The 16,023-nt window shown below is 43.2% G+C and overlaps 2 protein-coding genes across 2 annotated transcripts; both read left to right on the top strand.

Annotated features, from left to right (window-relative positions):
* Nucleotides 1-293: 293 nt before the first annotated feature.
* On the top strand, nucleotides 294-1,253 carry LOC116155216 (olfactory receptor 10Q1). Its single transcript, XM_031459337.2, has one exon. The coding sequence runs from the start codon at nucleotides 294-296 to the stop codon at nucleotides 1,251-1,253; it is 960 nt and encodes a 319-aa protein (XP_031315197.1).
* Nucleotides 1,254-8,477: 7,224 nt separating this feature from the next.
* Nucleotides 8,478-9,361, top strand: LOC116155474 (olfactory receptor 1S1). The gene is given in 2 exon segments (XM_031460701.2): nucleotides 8,478-8,721; nucleotides 8,724-9,361. Coding segments are annotated over 2 exon segments (882 nt in total).
* Nucleotides 9,362-16,023: the final 6,662 nt, after the last annotated feature.

Raw genomic sequence — 16,023 nt, forward strand, 5'->3', positions numbered from 1 at the left:
GATTTTTAAAACCAGAGTAAAAATTAGAAACATTTGTCCAAGAACATCTATATGTCTCTGTCACCAAAAACGTCAACAGATTAGTATCTATCCCATTCGTGAAGATTTCCAAAGAAAAAACACCCCATACCTTCTATTGTGAATTCATCCCCAAGCACTGAGATTGGAAACTGGATTCTAAACAGCTCATTCCAAATCTAAAATCAAATTTTAATACCTGATTCTACCCAGGCAGTTAAGTAACTCCTTAAAAGGAAGGCTCAGCATTTTTCTGTTCTTCTTCTGCAGGAGGTATGTTTGCTTGGAGCCCTGACCTCAACCAGTCCGGCCCCACCGAGTTTGTGTTCCGAGTCTTCACCACTGTCCCTGAACTCCAGGCCCTCCTGTTCCTCCTCTTCCTCCTCCTCTACCTCATGATCCTTTGCGGCAACACCGCCATCATCTGGGCGGTGCGCGCACACAGCTCCCTCCGCACCCCGATGTACTTCTTCCTGTCCAATCTGTCCTTCCTGGAAATCTGCTACACCTCTGTGGTGGTGCCTTTGATGCTGTCCAACATTTTGGGGGCCCAGAAGCCCATACCCCTGGCTGGCTGTGGGGCCCAAATGTTCTTTTTCGTCACCCTTGGCAGCACTGACTGCTTCCTCCTGGCAGTCATGGCGTACGACCGCTACGTGGCCATCCGCCACCCTCTGCACTACGCTCTCATCATGACCCAGAAGCTGTGCGTCCAGATGGTGGTCTGCGCCCTGGGCCTCGCCCTCTTCCTGAGCCTGCAGCTCACATCCTTAATCTTCACCCTGCCCTTCTGCGGGCACCGCCGGGAAATCAACCACTTCCTCTGCGACGTGCCTCCGGTCCTGAGGCTGGCCTGCGCTGACACCCGCGTGCACCAGGCCGTCCTCTACGTGGTGGGCATCCTCGTGCTGACCGTCCCCTTCCTGCTTATCTGTGTCTCCTACGTGTTCATCACCTCCGCCATCCTGCGCATCCGCTCTGCGGAGGGCCGCCGCCGGGCCTTCTCCACCTGCTCCTCGCACCTCGCCGTGGTCCTGCTGCAGTACGGCTGTTGCAGCCTGGTCTACCTGCGTCCGCGGTCCAGCACGTCAGAGGATGAGGACCGCCAGATCGCCCTGGTCTACACCTTCATCACCCCGTTACTCAACCCCCTGATTTACACTCTGCGGAACAAGGATGTCAAAGGTGCTCTGAGGAGTGCCATCATCAGTAAAGCAGCCTCTGACACCAGTTGAAGGCTTAGGGGGACCAGGTTGGGTGTCTGTCACTTGCCAGCATAATGACAAACAGAATGTTATAATACTTAGTTTCCCACACTTTGCAGTTGACAAGTCTTTTTTTTTTTTTTTTTTTTTTTTTTTTTTTTTTTTTTTGCCATATACGCTCTAAGTCCACAATCCGTTCTCATTCTTCTAAAGTGCTTTAAATTAACATTTGAAAATTTGGACAAAACTTTCAATGTAGGAGCCCTAGGCTACTAGTCCTACTTTACAGATCAAAACTCATCCACAGCAATTTCTCTATCGCGAACCCCTCAAAACAAAGTGTGAATAAAGGTTGATACCTTAGACCTTTAGACATCCTGCCTCCCGAGGAGACAATGATATCAATTTATCACATGAAATATACCTTAAGTAAGGACTATGCATATAAACATGTATCTTACTCAAAGAACTGCATTTTATTATTATTTTAGATATGAACACATGGCAAACAATAGCTTATTTGATGCATCAGTTTCCTTCCTTCCATCCATCCTACCTGGTCGCCTTAATTTTCTTTTACTCTGCTATGCCAAGGCGTGGTCCAGAATTAACATTCATTAACTAAGCACTTACTATGTACCACTTACGCTAGAGTGTGGAAAACTGCATCCAGATGATGCCACCACTGCTGGCATGTGCTATCTGTCCTGATGGCTTTCAGGTAGACTTTGCTGTTCCTCTTTCCTCGCCTCTTCCTGTCTTCATAGTGGCTGCTATTCACAGATCCACCCAGCAGGCGGCACCACTGCTCCTCCCACCTCAGCCATGTCCAGCTGCCCCATGCGCCCCAACTACAGAAAAACACTCAAGTAGAATCAGGTCCCTCTCCAGTATTCACAGCTGACTCCATGCTGCTCAACCTTGTCTTTTACACCTTGAGGAACCATGGTGAAGATGACTCCCAGGAGCATCCTTGACTGAAATGATTTCTCCTAGAACAGCTATAAGGCAAGGGACTGGACCCAGCCTCTAAAACTGATTTTGTTTAGCAATTGCAGAAAGAAAGTGTTGACTAAAACAAATAGACTGCCAGTTATTTTTCCAGCAAAAATGGATTTATTCACAATCAGCAAAGAATTGCAATTTGGGGTCTGCAACCATGGTGAATCCCGTCCAAGTCCCCACAGCACAAGGAGAGGAAAACACTCTTAAAGAGTGGGAAAGGAATCGGTAGGACTATAGTCAACAAAGAGTCCATTGGAGAAAGCCGGAGTCCAAAGTACAGTGGCTTTTTATTGGCTGACGTGTGACAGTCCCTCGCTGGCTGAACTCTTACCAAGCAAGAAGAGGAAGTCTTTTTTCTTCCTGTTGGGCTCTATCTTTGTAAGGCTCGAGAGCTCCCCCTTCTGGCCTCTTGACTCTTTTAGTTGAGGGTTTCTGTTCATTAACAAGAATGAGAGTGCCTGCAATAGACATTAAACCTAATCTAAGAAATTGGTATAATCCTGCATTTTTTATGACTAAGTATACCAAAGGCATAGAAAAGTTTCCATTCTTTAATTCAATAATTATTATTCTAAAATTGTAACTTCAAATAATTAACAGAGTCAAACAGAACTGAAATATAAGGCTTGTTTCTTACATTTATAAAATAAAAAATTATCAAAATGCAATTTCAAATATTGGATACATAAATACAGTATACTTTATAAGGAGCGCTTACTATAAGTGAAAAAACAAGGTACAAACTTTTACTTACAATAGGAACTAAATTTTGTAAAAACACATATGAATAATAATGAATAGAAATGCTCCAAAAGACACTTGTTCTCTGTGATTTGTAGAATTACTGATAATTTTTTCTTCTTTATTCACTTATGCATTTTTCATGATTTTTAATATAAGGTTGTGTTACTCTTATAATTGGGGAAATGATCCGTTCTAAGTGGATTCTGAGGCTCATGTAGATTTATTTGGCAAGTAAACTTCCCATCCTCAGAGCACAATCCCCCTCCACTTTTTTATATTTTTCCTAGATTAACACTTTCTGTTTTGGTTACTTCTTTTTCTCTTCAAAACTGCTTTTGATGCTTAAAACTTTTAAGCTGATTTCACATGGGGATAAGGAAAACTAAAAAGTGTTATTTATTCCAGGAACAGCCTTGGATTTGACAATATATTGGAAATGCCTTTGCTTCCCACTAAATGTTGGAGAAGAGAACCAGGACTCTCTGGTTGGCAGGCTGCTTGTGAACATATCCAGTCCGAGTCACATCAGAACATGACGAATCAATTAAATGTACACACTGTGCTAGGCGTTGTCTGGAATGCCGACCAAAGAAATTCATGCCTGAATTCCTCACCTCCTTTCATTTTCATTCAATGTCACAGCGATACAACAAATATGTAAAGGGCATAAAGCAAAGCCTAAGGAATGTTTCATTAACAAACCTGGAGCAGATAAAATGCATATAGAGGCTCAGAAGTTTCTTCCAAGTCCCTCTCTTTAGATAGAGCTAATTTAAGGTTCTGTCCTCCACAAGTTCACAGCACAGTAGGGAAAACAGGCATCCTATTCTTGAAATCTCAAACCAGGGTAATTCGGAACTCTGGAGGAACGGCTGTAATGAGTGATTACAACCACTACAACCTAACAGGTCAGGGCAACTAGGAATTCCTGCCCCTCAGGGGAAAAGTTCCAGGTTCCACAGAAAACAACCTAAATCAGCCACAGTCTGAGCCATGAATGAGGGGCTCTGATGAACGCTGGCGGAGGGAGATGGAGAATAGCCATCAGAGCCTCAGCTCCAGCTCCAGACATGAGGACTGAGGCTTTTTTTTTTTTTTTTTTTTTTTTTGGCTAACATTCTTGCTTTAGTTTTCCAGGTCAAGATGGGCCACCGCCCTGCAGGGGTCTCAACACGGATGATACTGCCCCCAAGTGGACAAAAATTAGAGCTTCAGGAGTGAAAAAGAATCTTGGACCTCTTAATGGTTTGTGCCTTTCCAAAGTTCAACCCTGTCTGATAAAATCTTGTTTCATAGTATTTAATTCAGTGGGAGGTGGAGAGGATTGAGAATAAAAGATCTATGAAGGCTTCTTAAGGAGATGCCTGGGCAGCGATGAATAAAGGACGGGGGAACACTGCTCTAGACTGACTGGACCTGCACTTCCCTTCTCAGAGTATTTTCATTCTCCTGCAAAAAGCATACCACAGAACCTGGAGATGATGAGAGGGCATGAGTAGATAGGAAAAGCACAAGAGGTGGGCTGTTCCAGACACAGACCTCATTTTACCTCCTTCTTTCTAATGACCTGGTTCACCTCCCGAACTCCGCTACCTCTTTCCAAGCTCTCTCAGCTGGCTGACATCCACATGAAACCTACATGCCAAGCCTGCCCAAGTAATATTTCCTGCCTCTTCTGGACTCAGATAAACAGTCTTATTATGGAATATGGTTCCTGACTTCCTGTGTGGCCACCAAGGGGCCAGATGATGCAACCTGGAAGTTCAAGAGAGTCAAGTCCCCATGGGACGAACCTTGGCTGGTGGGAAGAAAGAGAGGAAAAGGAACAGGACATAGAAGCGTCCCCTTCTCCTCTCCCTGGACTGATCCTAGCTATGAGTTCTCCCTGCAGAGGAGCCCAACGTGCTGGGTGAATACATCTGATGAATAAGCTTCTCTGGCTCTTCCATCTTGTGAACAATCACCCTTGCAGTCATGCATTTCATTGCATTGTTTTGCATCTAGCCTTGCCTCTGTTCCCTCTCTGGTCCTCCTCCTTACATCCCAGGGATTTTATCTTCCAAATAAAATGTCAAGATGAATTCTTGCTTCAGGCTTTGCTTTTGACAGTAGTTATCTTAGTCCCTTCAGGCTGCTGTACAAAATGCTATAAACCATGTGCCTTATAAACAACAGAAATTTAATTCTTAGAGTTCTGGAGGCTAGAAGTCCAAGATCAGGGCACCAGCAGTTTCAGTGTCTGCTTTCTGGTTCATAAATGGTCATCTTCTCACCGTGTCTTCACATAGCAGAAGGGGCAAGGGAGCTCTTTCCAGCCACATTTATAAGGGTATCAGTCCCTTTCATGAGGGCTCTGTCCCTGTGACCCAACCACCTCCCAAGAGCCTACTTCCCCTTGCCATTATCTGACGGTCAGGTTTCAACATACGAATTTTAGGAGGACACAAACATTCAGACCGTAACAGTAGTAAGCAAAAGAAGAAAATCGTGGACAAGTTGTAGAAACAAGGAGTCTGGTTCCACCCACAGTTCTTTCCTAGCTGTGGCCAGATAGATGGATAGATAGATAGATAGATAGATAAAATAACTTGCCTTTTCTTTCTTCTCCATTATCCAGTTATTTTAAATATTAGTCATGAATATCTATTCAGTTAGTCCATAGGTTAAGTTGTTTCCTGTTGAGGAGGGGGTGAGTATTCTTGGTTTGGGTGAGAAATAACTGCACTGTATTATGAGGCACATGCAATCATTAGAAGAAGAAGTCTATTAATTTTGGTTGTATCTCTAGCTATAGCCTCCCATTCTCCTGCCCATTTCAGGGTCTGTTTTTCTAGCCTTCCCTGTGTATCTGTGAACCACTCAATATCATTTCAATATGTTTCTTTTCAATATTAATAATGCAGATTTTATTTTTTTAATTTGCAGCTAAGAGTCTTGAGTGCTGAGTTACTGGGTCCCCAGATTCCCTTCCAACTCTGACAGTCACTCAAGTGACACAGACGTGAATAGAAGAGTAGTCTAGCCTCTTCTTCTATAGATGGCATCTCCTTGGAGTCATAAACCCTAGTGCAGGAATTAAACTCAATTCTCAAGGTATTTACTGAGTGTTTTCCCTTGACTGGGCACTAGAGAGGAAACAGAGAAGGAACTCTCAAAATGCTTACCATCTCACTGGGAGCATAAGACACACAGCGAACAATTCACTTGCTACAAAGAGCAATAACCAACTAAGTTACAAACAAGAAATCACTGATAAGAGGTCCCTGAAAACAAGCAAACCAACAAAAACAACAAAAAAGCAGGGCATCTATTCCCCATTTACCTCATTGAGACTGAGATGTGAAAACAACTGTCTGTCTTTAGGGAAACACTCCAGGGATATTATCCTTAAAGACCTAGAAGGAGCTTAATGTCCCATGTGAGCCCAGCACCAGGACTCTATTAACTCTGGTGCTTAGGAAAAGAATCTCATTCTGAAAAATTACATAAGACCTGCTCTCAGTCTCCCCCCTGCAACCCCACCAAGAACAAGTTAAGCTACTGGGTCTAGATTCCAGTGACTTCCTGAGATCCGTCTTTCAGAGGTGAGGCTTTTCGGAACTTAGCACTGCTCTTACCTAGCTCGGCAGGCCCTCAGGGACTCAGGGCTATTTATGCTGGACTGATGGTGGGCGGGAGAGGTGGGACAGGGAGGCGAGACTGGAGATTGTCGCTCAAAACTACACACTTCCTCCTGCTAGTTAAGCACAAACCAGCCCAGCGCCTAGTGACCACAGGACCCTCTAAGGCCAGGTGGTACCTTGCCCTGAAGTTAGATTTGGATGCCTGCCGGTTCTTTATCTCATTTTAATTTTGTTTTTCATCTCACTTCTGCATATAAGTTTCTCTCCCTCCCTAAGCCAACCTTCTAAGGAGCAAAGAAACCTCAGAGCCACTGCTCCAGTCTCCACTGCCCTTCAGTTTTCCAGAATCCCAGGGGTGGAGATTTTTTTTTTTTTTCCTTCTTCATGGAAACAAAAAGCTGCCTGGGGACTATGCTGTCTCTAATCTTTGATGGACACGTGATTTGAAGATAAGAAGACAAGAGAGAGAAAATGAGAGGGAGACAACAGGAGGAGAGCAGAAGGACAAAGATCAACACCTCTTGGCTCTCAAGCCAATTTCCTTTCCAATTAATCACAAGGAAAACCCCACTCAGTCCAGTCTCTCTTCCCTGCCTTTGGGTAACACTTTGCGAGGTCCCTATAGTTTTCTGGTCACCATCAGTTTTAAAAAAAACTTTAATTTTAGTACTCCAGGTTTTCAAAAGCCCAGCCCAATTTAAAACTTCAATTTCACATCCTAAAAACTTGTGTCTTCCCTCCTGGGCTCAGCCTGATGTGCAGCTCGGGGCTGTGTAGCTGGAAGCGATAAGAACGAAGAACGGGAGTGAGAAAAGGGCAAAGTCTTCAAGTCTGCTGCCAGGGAATACTAGCAGTTGGGGAGTTGTGTGTGGCAGGCACGCTCTGTCATGAGAACATGTGGGATTCTCCAGAGGTCTTTTCAGGGACTGCCCCCTGACAAGGGCAATGAAGTTTCTCCCTGATCTCTTTCTGACCCCTCTTTCATAAGAGAGCCACTCCATGACCTCTTACTGCTGTAGCTTCCTACCCCAGCATGTTCCTTCTTGGCAGGAGTCCCACCAAGGTGGCTTGAGCTCAAGGACTTCCTGCAGCATTCACTTGGCCTCTGGGTGACTCACTTGTTCATGTTGTGCCACGTGTGAGGACGCAGGATTGCCCCACCACGCCTTCCCCTATGCCTCCCGCCATGCCATAGTGGGCTGATCCAGTGGCCTCCCAGCTTTAGAAGGGGAGGCTGACACAAGCCTTTAGGTTCTTATGTGCCCCCTCAACTTTCTCCATTCCCCTCAAATCTAGCCAGGAGTGAAGTAGAATTCTGGGCTTAGGTTTTATACACATTCCCCAAGAGCAGTTCTGTTGGAGTCCCCCTCCCCCCAACTTGAGTGGGAAGGAGCACCCACACAGCAGTATATTCTGTGAGCACCCCGACCCTCAGGGGTCCCTACTTCCCCAAACTCTTCACTTTCATGACTCTTCAGATTTCTGTTTTCTTAGATTTAAGGGGCAGAGGTGAATGGTGGGAAAGGTCTTGAAACCAGCTAGTTCATTTTTAAGCAATTCCTTCGGGGATATCTAGTGTCTTTAGCATATAGAATATACCTCACTTATTGTCCTCAATTTAGCACATTTAAACTACATTTGGAGCCAACTGTAAAAATCAATTTCAGAATCATGTTAGAGTTTAAAACATGTTCATTGAGAAATATCTATCCTGTCTCTGTCTTTTCTTCCTAAGGTATTCCCTGAGGCTCTGCTCTGCTGACACAGTTCCTTGTTAAGTAGTCTTTCTCTGCCCTTCGTTCCTCTTCAGCCTAGAGGGCGTGCCCTCCTCCCTGCGGTGGCCACAGTTGAGTGGGACCATATTGAGCTTTCTTGTGGGGATATGAAGACCTTGTGTTCCTTTCTCCAGGTCGGCAGAAATATGCATCAAGGAAACCAAACCACCGTCTCTGAATTCCTCCTCCGGGGACTCTCCAACTGGGCTGAGCAGCAGAAGCTCCTCTTGGTGCTTTTCCTGGGTATGTACCTGGTCACCGTGGGTGGAAATGGGCTCATCATTCTGGCCGTTGGCTTGGATTCTTACCTTCACACCCCCATGTACTTCTTCCTTGCCAATCTATCCTTTCCTTCATGGCCTATGACCATTTTGTGGCTATCTGCCACCCCCTGAGCTACACAACCATCATGGAACCCAGGCTCTGCATTTTGCTCACAGTCATCCCGTGGGTCCTCAGTAATGCTGTTGCCCTAACACACACTCTCCTGCTCCTTCCATTGCTCTTCTGTGACAGCAATGCTCTCCCACACTTCTTCTGTGACTTGGCCCCTCTGCTCAGGCTGTCCTGCTCAGACACAGTCGTCAATGAGCTTGTGTTGCTTGTCGTGGGCTTATCAGTCATCACCTTCCCCTTCTCCCTCATCCTCTTCTCCTACGTCCGCATCGTCAGGGCTGTCCTGAGACTCGCATGCACAGAGGGGAAGTGGAAAGCCTTCTCCACCTGTGGCTCTCACCTGGCAGTTGTCTTACTCTTCTATGGGACCATGGTGGGGGTTTACTTCTGTCCCTCGTCCACTCATCCTAATGACAGAGATCAGATTAGTGCAGTGCTGTTCACTGTGGTGGCACCCATGATGAACCCCTTCATCTACAGCCTGAGGAACAAGGACATGAAAGGTGCTCTGAGAAAACTCATCAGTAGGAAAAGGGTTCTTCCTTTGATGCCCTGGGCAACTGAATTCCTTTTATCCCTATTACAACATGGATAATTCTGCCCAGAACTTGAGGCGTACTTGTGATGGTTAAGTTTTTAATGAACTTTCAGATATCTGCCTCTTAATTCAACCTCTGAGGGGTTGGCGCTTTTCCACATAGCTCTGATCTTAGAAGCAAGACCCCAAATGCCCATGGTAAGTCACAAGAATAATATATATCTTGATTATAATCTATGTTACTATTAACTTTTGTGCAAAGTGTTTATACCTTAGATGATAACAAGCGTATGTGACACCTACAGTCTAGCTTCTGCATCTTTGAGGACATTTATTACTAATTCCTTGAATCTAAATTTCTCTAGGTCAGATCTTCTCAAAGTTTGTTTTATCAAAACTGCTATTCAGTGAGATGTTGAATAGTTATAAAAATGAAGAGTTTCACGTTCAAATAATTTGGGGCATTTCTGAGCTAAGGGAAGCAAAATGTCTTAATAGAAAACTTCTGAGACACTATGAACTCATCAACAAAACAGAAACAGACTTGCAGACATAGTAAACAATCTTGTGGTTACCAGAGAAAGGGGGTGGGAAGGGATAAATTTGGGAGTTTGAGATTTACAAATGTTAGCCACTATATATAAAAATAGACTTTTTAAAAAAAATTTTCTGCTGTATAGCACAGGGAACTATGTCCAATACCTTATAATAACCTTCAATGAAAAAGAATATGAAAATTAATATGTGTATGTATACGCATGACTGAGACATTGTGTTGCACACCAGGAATTGACACATTATAGCTGATGGTACCTCAGTCAGAAAATAAATACATAAATAAAAAGAAAACTTCTGGGAGCTTTTAGGATAAATCTCCAGGAAGGTAACATGTGTGCAACATTTCTCAAAACTAAACTTACTCAATCATACAGAACCTGATCCACTACAGAGTGGTACATGGGACTTGGGTTGTACAAAACACATTTTGGGAAGTGCATTTCGATGGAAAACCAAAGAGCATGTGTATAGAAAACAAGAGTTCTAAGTTCTGACTGTGTCCCCAAGAAGCTATGAGACTTCAGGCACGTCAGGGCACCTTCTAGAACCTCATTTCTCATCTATAAAATGAGGTCATTGGTCCCAGTTGTTTCCAGCTGAAGGTGTACAACAGAATTACCTGGAGGAAATTTTTTCCAAATTCACACCATCAGATCCTGTAATGCCTGCAATGCCTTCACGGCTTGACCAGCTGCAGTTGTCCTGGGTTCAGATTGGAAATTAAATTCACAAGATACACCAAGAATCAAGCTGTAAGAAAGGATACAGGAAAGTCACACAGCACACACACTGACAGCATGGTAGGGACACGGTTCCCAGGCACACCTTCTAAATACCCCAGTTACTCCATACTTGGGATGTGCGTGATCATGAGAGAGAACACTGGGCTGGACCATCGTGAGAGAGAAGAGCCAAAGTTCACTTTATTTGCCTTGCTTATCACGTAGCCCCTTAGAGGTGTGTGACTAGTACCCACCTGCTGGTCAGCTGCATCTCAGCAAACACGGGTTACCCATCAGTTACAGAGCCCTCCATTATCAAATTTAACAAACAGACGCAAGTGTTCATGTCACGTCAAAGCCATTTCAGCAGGACTGTCATGTATCTTGGGTCCAGTATATACCTATACAGTTCTTGAATTCGTTGCAAGGGAGATTTTATGGAATGTCAAACTCAGAATTCTCCGTGACTCCGAGAAAAGGCTACAAATCAGGTTTGGCTGCTTTCCTTCCAAACCCCACCTTGGATCTACTAACCTAGACTCCAGTGATGGAATTGGACATTTGTGTTCTGAAAATGCAAAATCCATTTGGGGACCCTGATGTGCTAAAGAATCCTTGAACCACATGAGCTCTGCGTTTCCTCCAGTTCCGGAATTTTGTGAATTTAGATGCCTACTAGCTGATGGGGACATACTTCAGACATCCATCTTAAAAATACCCTTGAGCTACCCAGAAGAATGTGGATTTTTACCCTGTCCAAATCCTCTTTTAAATTACTTCGGGCACTGGAGCAAACTATTGCTAGTTATTGAATATATTTCCCCCTAACAATTGCACTGAGGTGCAGAGAAAATATTCATTCTAAATCCTGGCTTTTCTGCAAATTGTGGTCCATCTATGTGGTCTAAGGGAAATTATTTAAGCATTGAAACTCCTCTTCTTCATCTGTAGAATTGGAATAATAATCCCAACATCCTAAAGCCATTTGTGGTTAAATGGACGTGTACAGTTGACAACTCCCATGATGCCTAGAATATTTGTTTCCTTTTCTTCAACTGTTCCCTGGATTCCAACTCCAATCTACCTGCCCCACCTAATTTGGTTTATTCGTCCCCAGTCTAAACTGACTTCTGTTCTTCCCTAAACTTACAATAATCCAACCTCTTTAGGAAGAAATAGATAATCAGCCCCTTGCCTTTCTCTATGGTATCTCTTAAACTTTTATGCTTATTTGAGATTTTTCCATTACTCATGTAAAATCCACCTGCTTTTATATGGGCTACCAAACTAGCCTCTTAATAGTCCTGCCCTCTTCAAGCACCTCAAAATCCACCCTGTTCCACTCCCGGCTCCAACATGAAACGTCACAGACCTCTGCTTCCATTATTCCACGTGGAGTAGTAGAGAGTCTTAGATGTGTAATCAAGAGACTTGGACTCCGGTCCAACTCTGCCACTAATGCACCGTGTGACAAGCCACGTTACTAACCTCAGCTTCTCTTTCTGAAATATAGCAAGTGCTCTAATATGAACAAAGACGGCTTTGTAGCAGCAAGTATCACTAAAGCCCATTTACGTAAAACAGAATATGCAGAGAGAGACGCCTGGGAGGAGAGTCAACAGAACGTCAGCAGTGGTTGTGGAAGATCATATTTTCCAAGATTTTCCACCCCACGTGCTCTTGAAGGACTTAGCCGCTTCTTCATCAGGAGATGGAATGTGTCTCTCCCCTTGAGCCTGAAGGCTGTGGGGGCTGCTTTGACTAGCAGAGCATCCCCCAGGGGCTGTTGCACGAGTTCCAAGGCTCTCAGAAAAGCCAGCACCGCTTCCACCTCTGGGGCCCTGGGTTAGAATGCACAAAGGCCCAGCACTCTGAGGCCGCTGTGCTGGAGAGACCACACAGAGCAGAGGGAGATGCTCAAGGAGCCCCAGGGGCTCCAGCCAGCAGGTCTCAGAGCACCCCCGCCCACCAGTCACTCAGCACGTGCGGGAAATCCCTCTGACCCCAGCCAAGGCCCTGACTGTGAGCACAGGAGTGACAGCCACCCAGCCAAGCGCAGTCGACTCCCAGGACTGTGAGAGGTGACGACAAAATGACTTATTGTATCAAGTTCCTTACATTTGGGGTTTGTTAATCATCAATATATAACCAAAACGGGGGTTGTGTTTCACGGCATAGAGTGATTTATATTATACCTGATATTGCTTTAACATTTTATAGTGACCGTCATTTTAGGACGTAAAAATGACTTTTTTAAGGAAAATAAACTGCCTTGCCTATTAAACCATCTTGATTAACATGGTACCAAAATATTCTCAGTTGCATAAACATCTGTAAGGCAGAGCTGTAACTTTCTGTCTTTATTCTGGTTTCATCTAGCCCACGTTTGATAGAATAAGAACCGTGATGGATAGACCCAGGTCATTTGGTTTGCGTTGGTCACCATCCCCGTGGCCTTGTCCTGGACCTCAGTTTCCTGCCTTATAGGCTGCACAGGAGGCTGCATCCATTCGAAGGCACCGCTCCACCTGCAGTGAGTAATGGGGAAGCTGAGTTGGCTAGGAATAGATGTCTGTGCAAGTTGGAGAAATGTCTGTGCAAGCTGAGAAAATGAATTAAGATTAAGGTAAGACACAAAAGCCAACTGATTAAGAAAACAGAGAATCACAAACTTTTATGAAATTCTTAACAATTTTTCATACAAGAAAGGCATAAATCTGTACCTATATGCTTATATGTCCCTAAATCATTGTCATTTCAACAAACATCTGTTATAAACCTTCTATTTACCAGGCTGAGTCTGGTCCTGGGACGAAAAGGATGAATAATTCACTCACAGTCTATGCCCTTAATACACTCACAAACTAAAGAGAGAAACTGACAAAAAAAATTAAGTGATTTTTAAGACTCGATAAGCAAAGACAATATTTAGTCAATAATTCATGTCACTTGGTTTAGAAAGCATAAAGATTTTGTGCAAAGCACAGTCAACCGAATTTTATGCCATAGTTGAGAAAAGTCAACCTGTAGGTTTCTGAATAAATTAACAGAAACCCCTGCCATCTAACTGCAGGTTGCATAAATGAAAAAGAAATGTTTAGGAAAAAATGCATACATTGAGTGGGAATGATTTGTAAAACCTAATGTATAAAGTATCAGCAAATATTCATTTATTTATTCACTAAACAAATCTTTTTTGAGTACCTAGTGAGAGTCAAAAGTAAATAAGACAGCACCATTGGTTTTGGGGTCTTACTTCATAGTACATGAGACAGGCAATGAACACATAAATAAATAGATGTTGGCTATAATATGAGTAACAAGAAGGTGTATGATAAAGAGTGAAGTAGGGTGAGGGGACAGCCGATGACACAGGGTGGAGTAGCTGTTTTAGGCAGGGAGGTTCAGGAGCTGGGGAAGGCTTATCTTAGGAATTTGAGCTGAGAACTGAATAGAATAAGGGGGTAAGCCATGAGAAGATCTGGGGGACACATTCCAAGAAAAAAAAAAAGAACAGGAATAAAGATCCTGTTGCGAGAACATGTCGAGCATCGTCAGGGAATAGTAAGTGTACTGGACGAGGGGGAAGGAGAGGGTAAGCAGATAAAGTCACGGAGGTAGCTAAGTACCAAACCTGGATGAATCTTGCAGGTCACAGTAAAGAATTTGAATTTGATTTAAATACCTTAAGTAAGTACTTAAATCCATGAGACGGTGAAATCACCCGAGGAGTGACTACAGGGAAAGACCTGTGACCACGCCCTGGATGACTCTAACATTCAGAAACCAGGACCCAGCCAAGGAGCCTGAGGGGCAGCAGCCAAGGAGGAAGGAAAACCAGAACACAGCAGCGGGGAAGTGAAAGGAAGATGGGGAAGGAAGTGAAAATTCTTCCAAGGAAAAGGGGGGAATGAACAGTTTCAAATACCACAGACGCCAAACCATCAGTCCTAAAATTGTGCTTTCTGATCCGCCCTCTCCAGCCCACGCAGCTGTCGTCCCTAGCGAGCTCCTGACCAGTCCTGCACCCTCAGGGCTGAATTCAAATCAAAACTGCCTCCTTCAGAACATATTTCTCAGAAGATGAAGGCATCTCACATTTCTTCTTTGCCTCTTCTTCCTTCCAGTGCTTATGCCTCTCTCTGCATTCTCTTTTTAATAGAGGAGTTTAGATGACTCAGAACTACAAATCCTTTTAAAACTGGTGTATGACTTTAGGCGATACCATCTGTGATCTTTGTAACTAACCAAGAATTCTCAGGAACATCTTCTACTTTCTTTGATGATTAAAAAAAAGACTACACTGTGACCAAGTGCAGTTTATCCTAGAAATAAAAGAACTGTTTAACATTCCAAAAGTAACCAGTCGTTCAACATATTAATAATATTTTTAAAAAGTACAATCATCCCAGTGGATGCAGAAAAACTTTTTGACAAATCCAAAATCCATCCTTGATTAAAAAAAAAAAAAAAAGAAAAAAACCCCTTAACAAACTAGGAATCAAAGGGAACTCCCCTAACATGATAAAGGGGTCTGTGAGAAATCTACATAATGAATCTACATAATGGGAAATGATTGGAAAGTTTCTCCTAAGATCAAGGACAGGACAGGAATTTTCACTTTTCATCACTTCTATTCAACATTGCATTGGAAATGAAATAAGTCAGACAAATACGTACATGATCTCCCTCATATGGGGACTCTTAAAAAAAAACAAGTTCATAGAAATAAAGATTTGCGGTTGCCAGAGGCAAGGGGTGGAGGGGGTGTCCAGGGGGGCAGAGTGAGGTGTGAGGGCACTGGAGGTGGTCAAAAGGCACAAACTTCCAGTTATAAGACAAATAACTTCTGAGAATGTAATGTCAAACATGATGACTATTGTCAACAACACTCTATTGTATATTTGAAAGTTACTAAGAGAGTAAATCTTAAAAGTTCTCATCACAAGGAAAAAAATATATAACTAGGTGATGAATATTAACTGAATTTATTGTGGTGATCATTTCACAACATGTACATGTATCAAATCATTTTGTATACCTTAAACTTATAACATGTTATATGTCAATTCTATCTCAATAAAACTGGAAACTAATTAATTAATTAAGACAAATCAAGTAATATGCCACAGGCTCAGAAGCAGTGCCCAAGAAGACATGGTAGCAAATTAAGAATTTTAAAAAAACACACACACTCACATTATTTTGGAGGTTCTAGCCAGTGCAGTAAAGAAACAAAAAGAAGCAAAGTCACTCAAATTAGAAAAGAAAAAATAAAACTTTTTATTTATAGACACCATGACTGTCTACAGAAAAGCTACAAGAACTAGTAAGTGAGTTTAGCAAGGCTGCAAGATTCAAGATCAATATTAAAAAGTAACTGTATTTCTAGACACAAGTAAAGAAAAATTGGAAATGGAAATTTAAAAATCAATAACA

Source organism: Camelus dromedarius, chromosome 12, assembly GCF_036321535.1.
Source record: "Camelus dromedarius isolate mCamDro1 chromosome 12, mCamDro1.pat, whole genome shotgun sequence".
NCBI classification, from domain to species: domain Eukaryota; kingdom Metazoa; phylum Chordata; class Mammalia; order Artiodactyla; family Camelidae; genus Camelus; species Camelus dromedarius.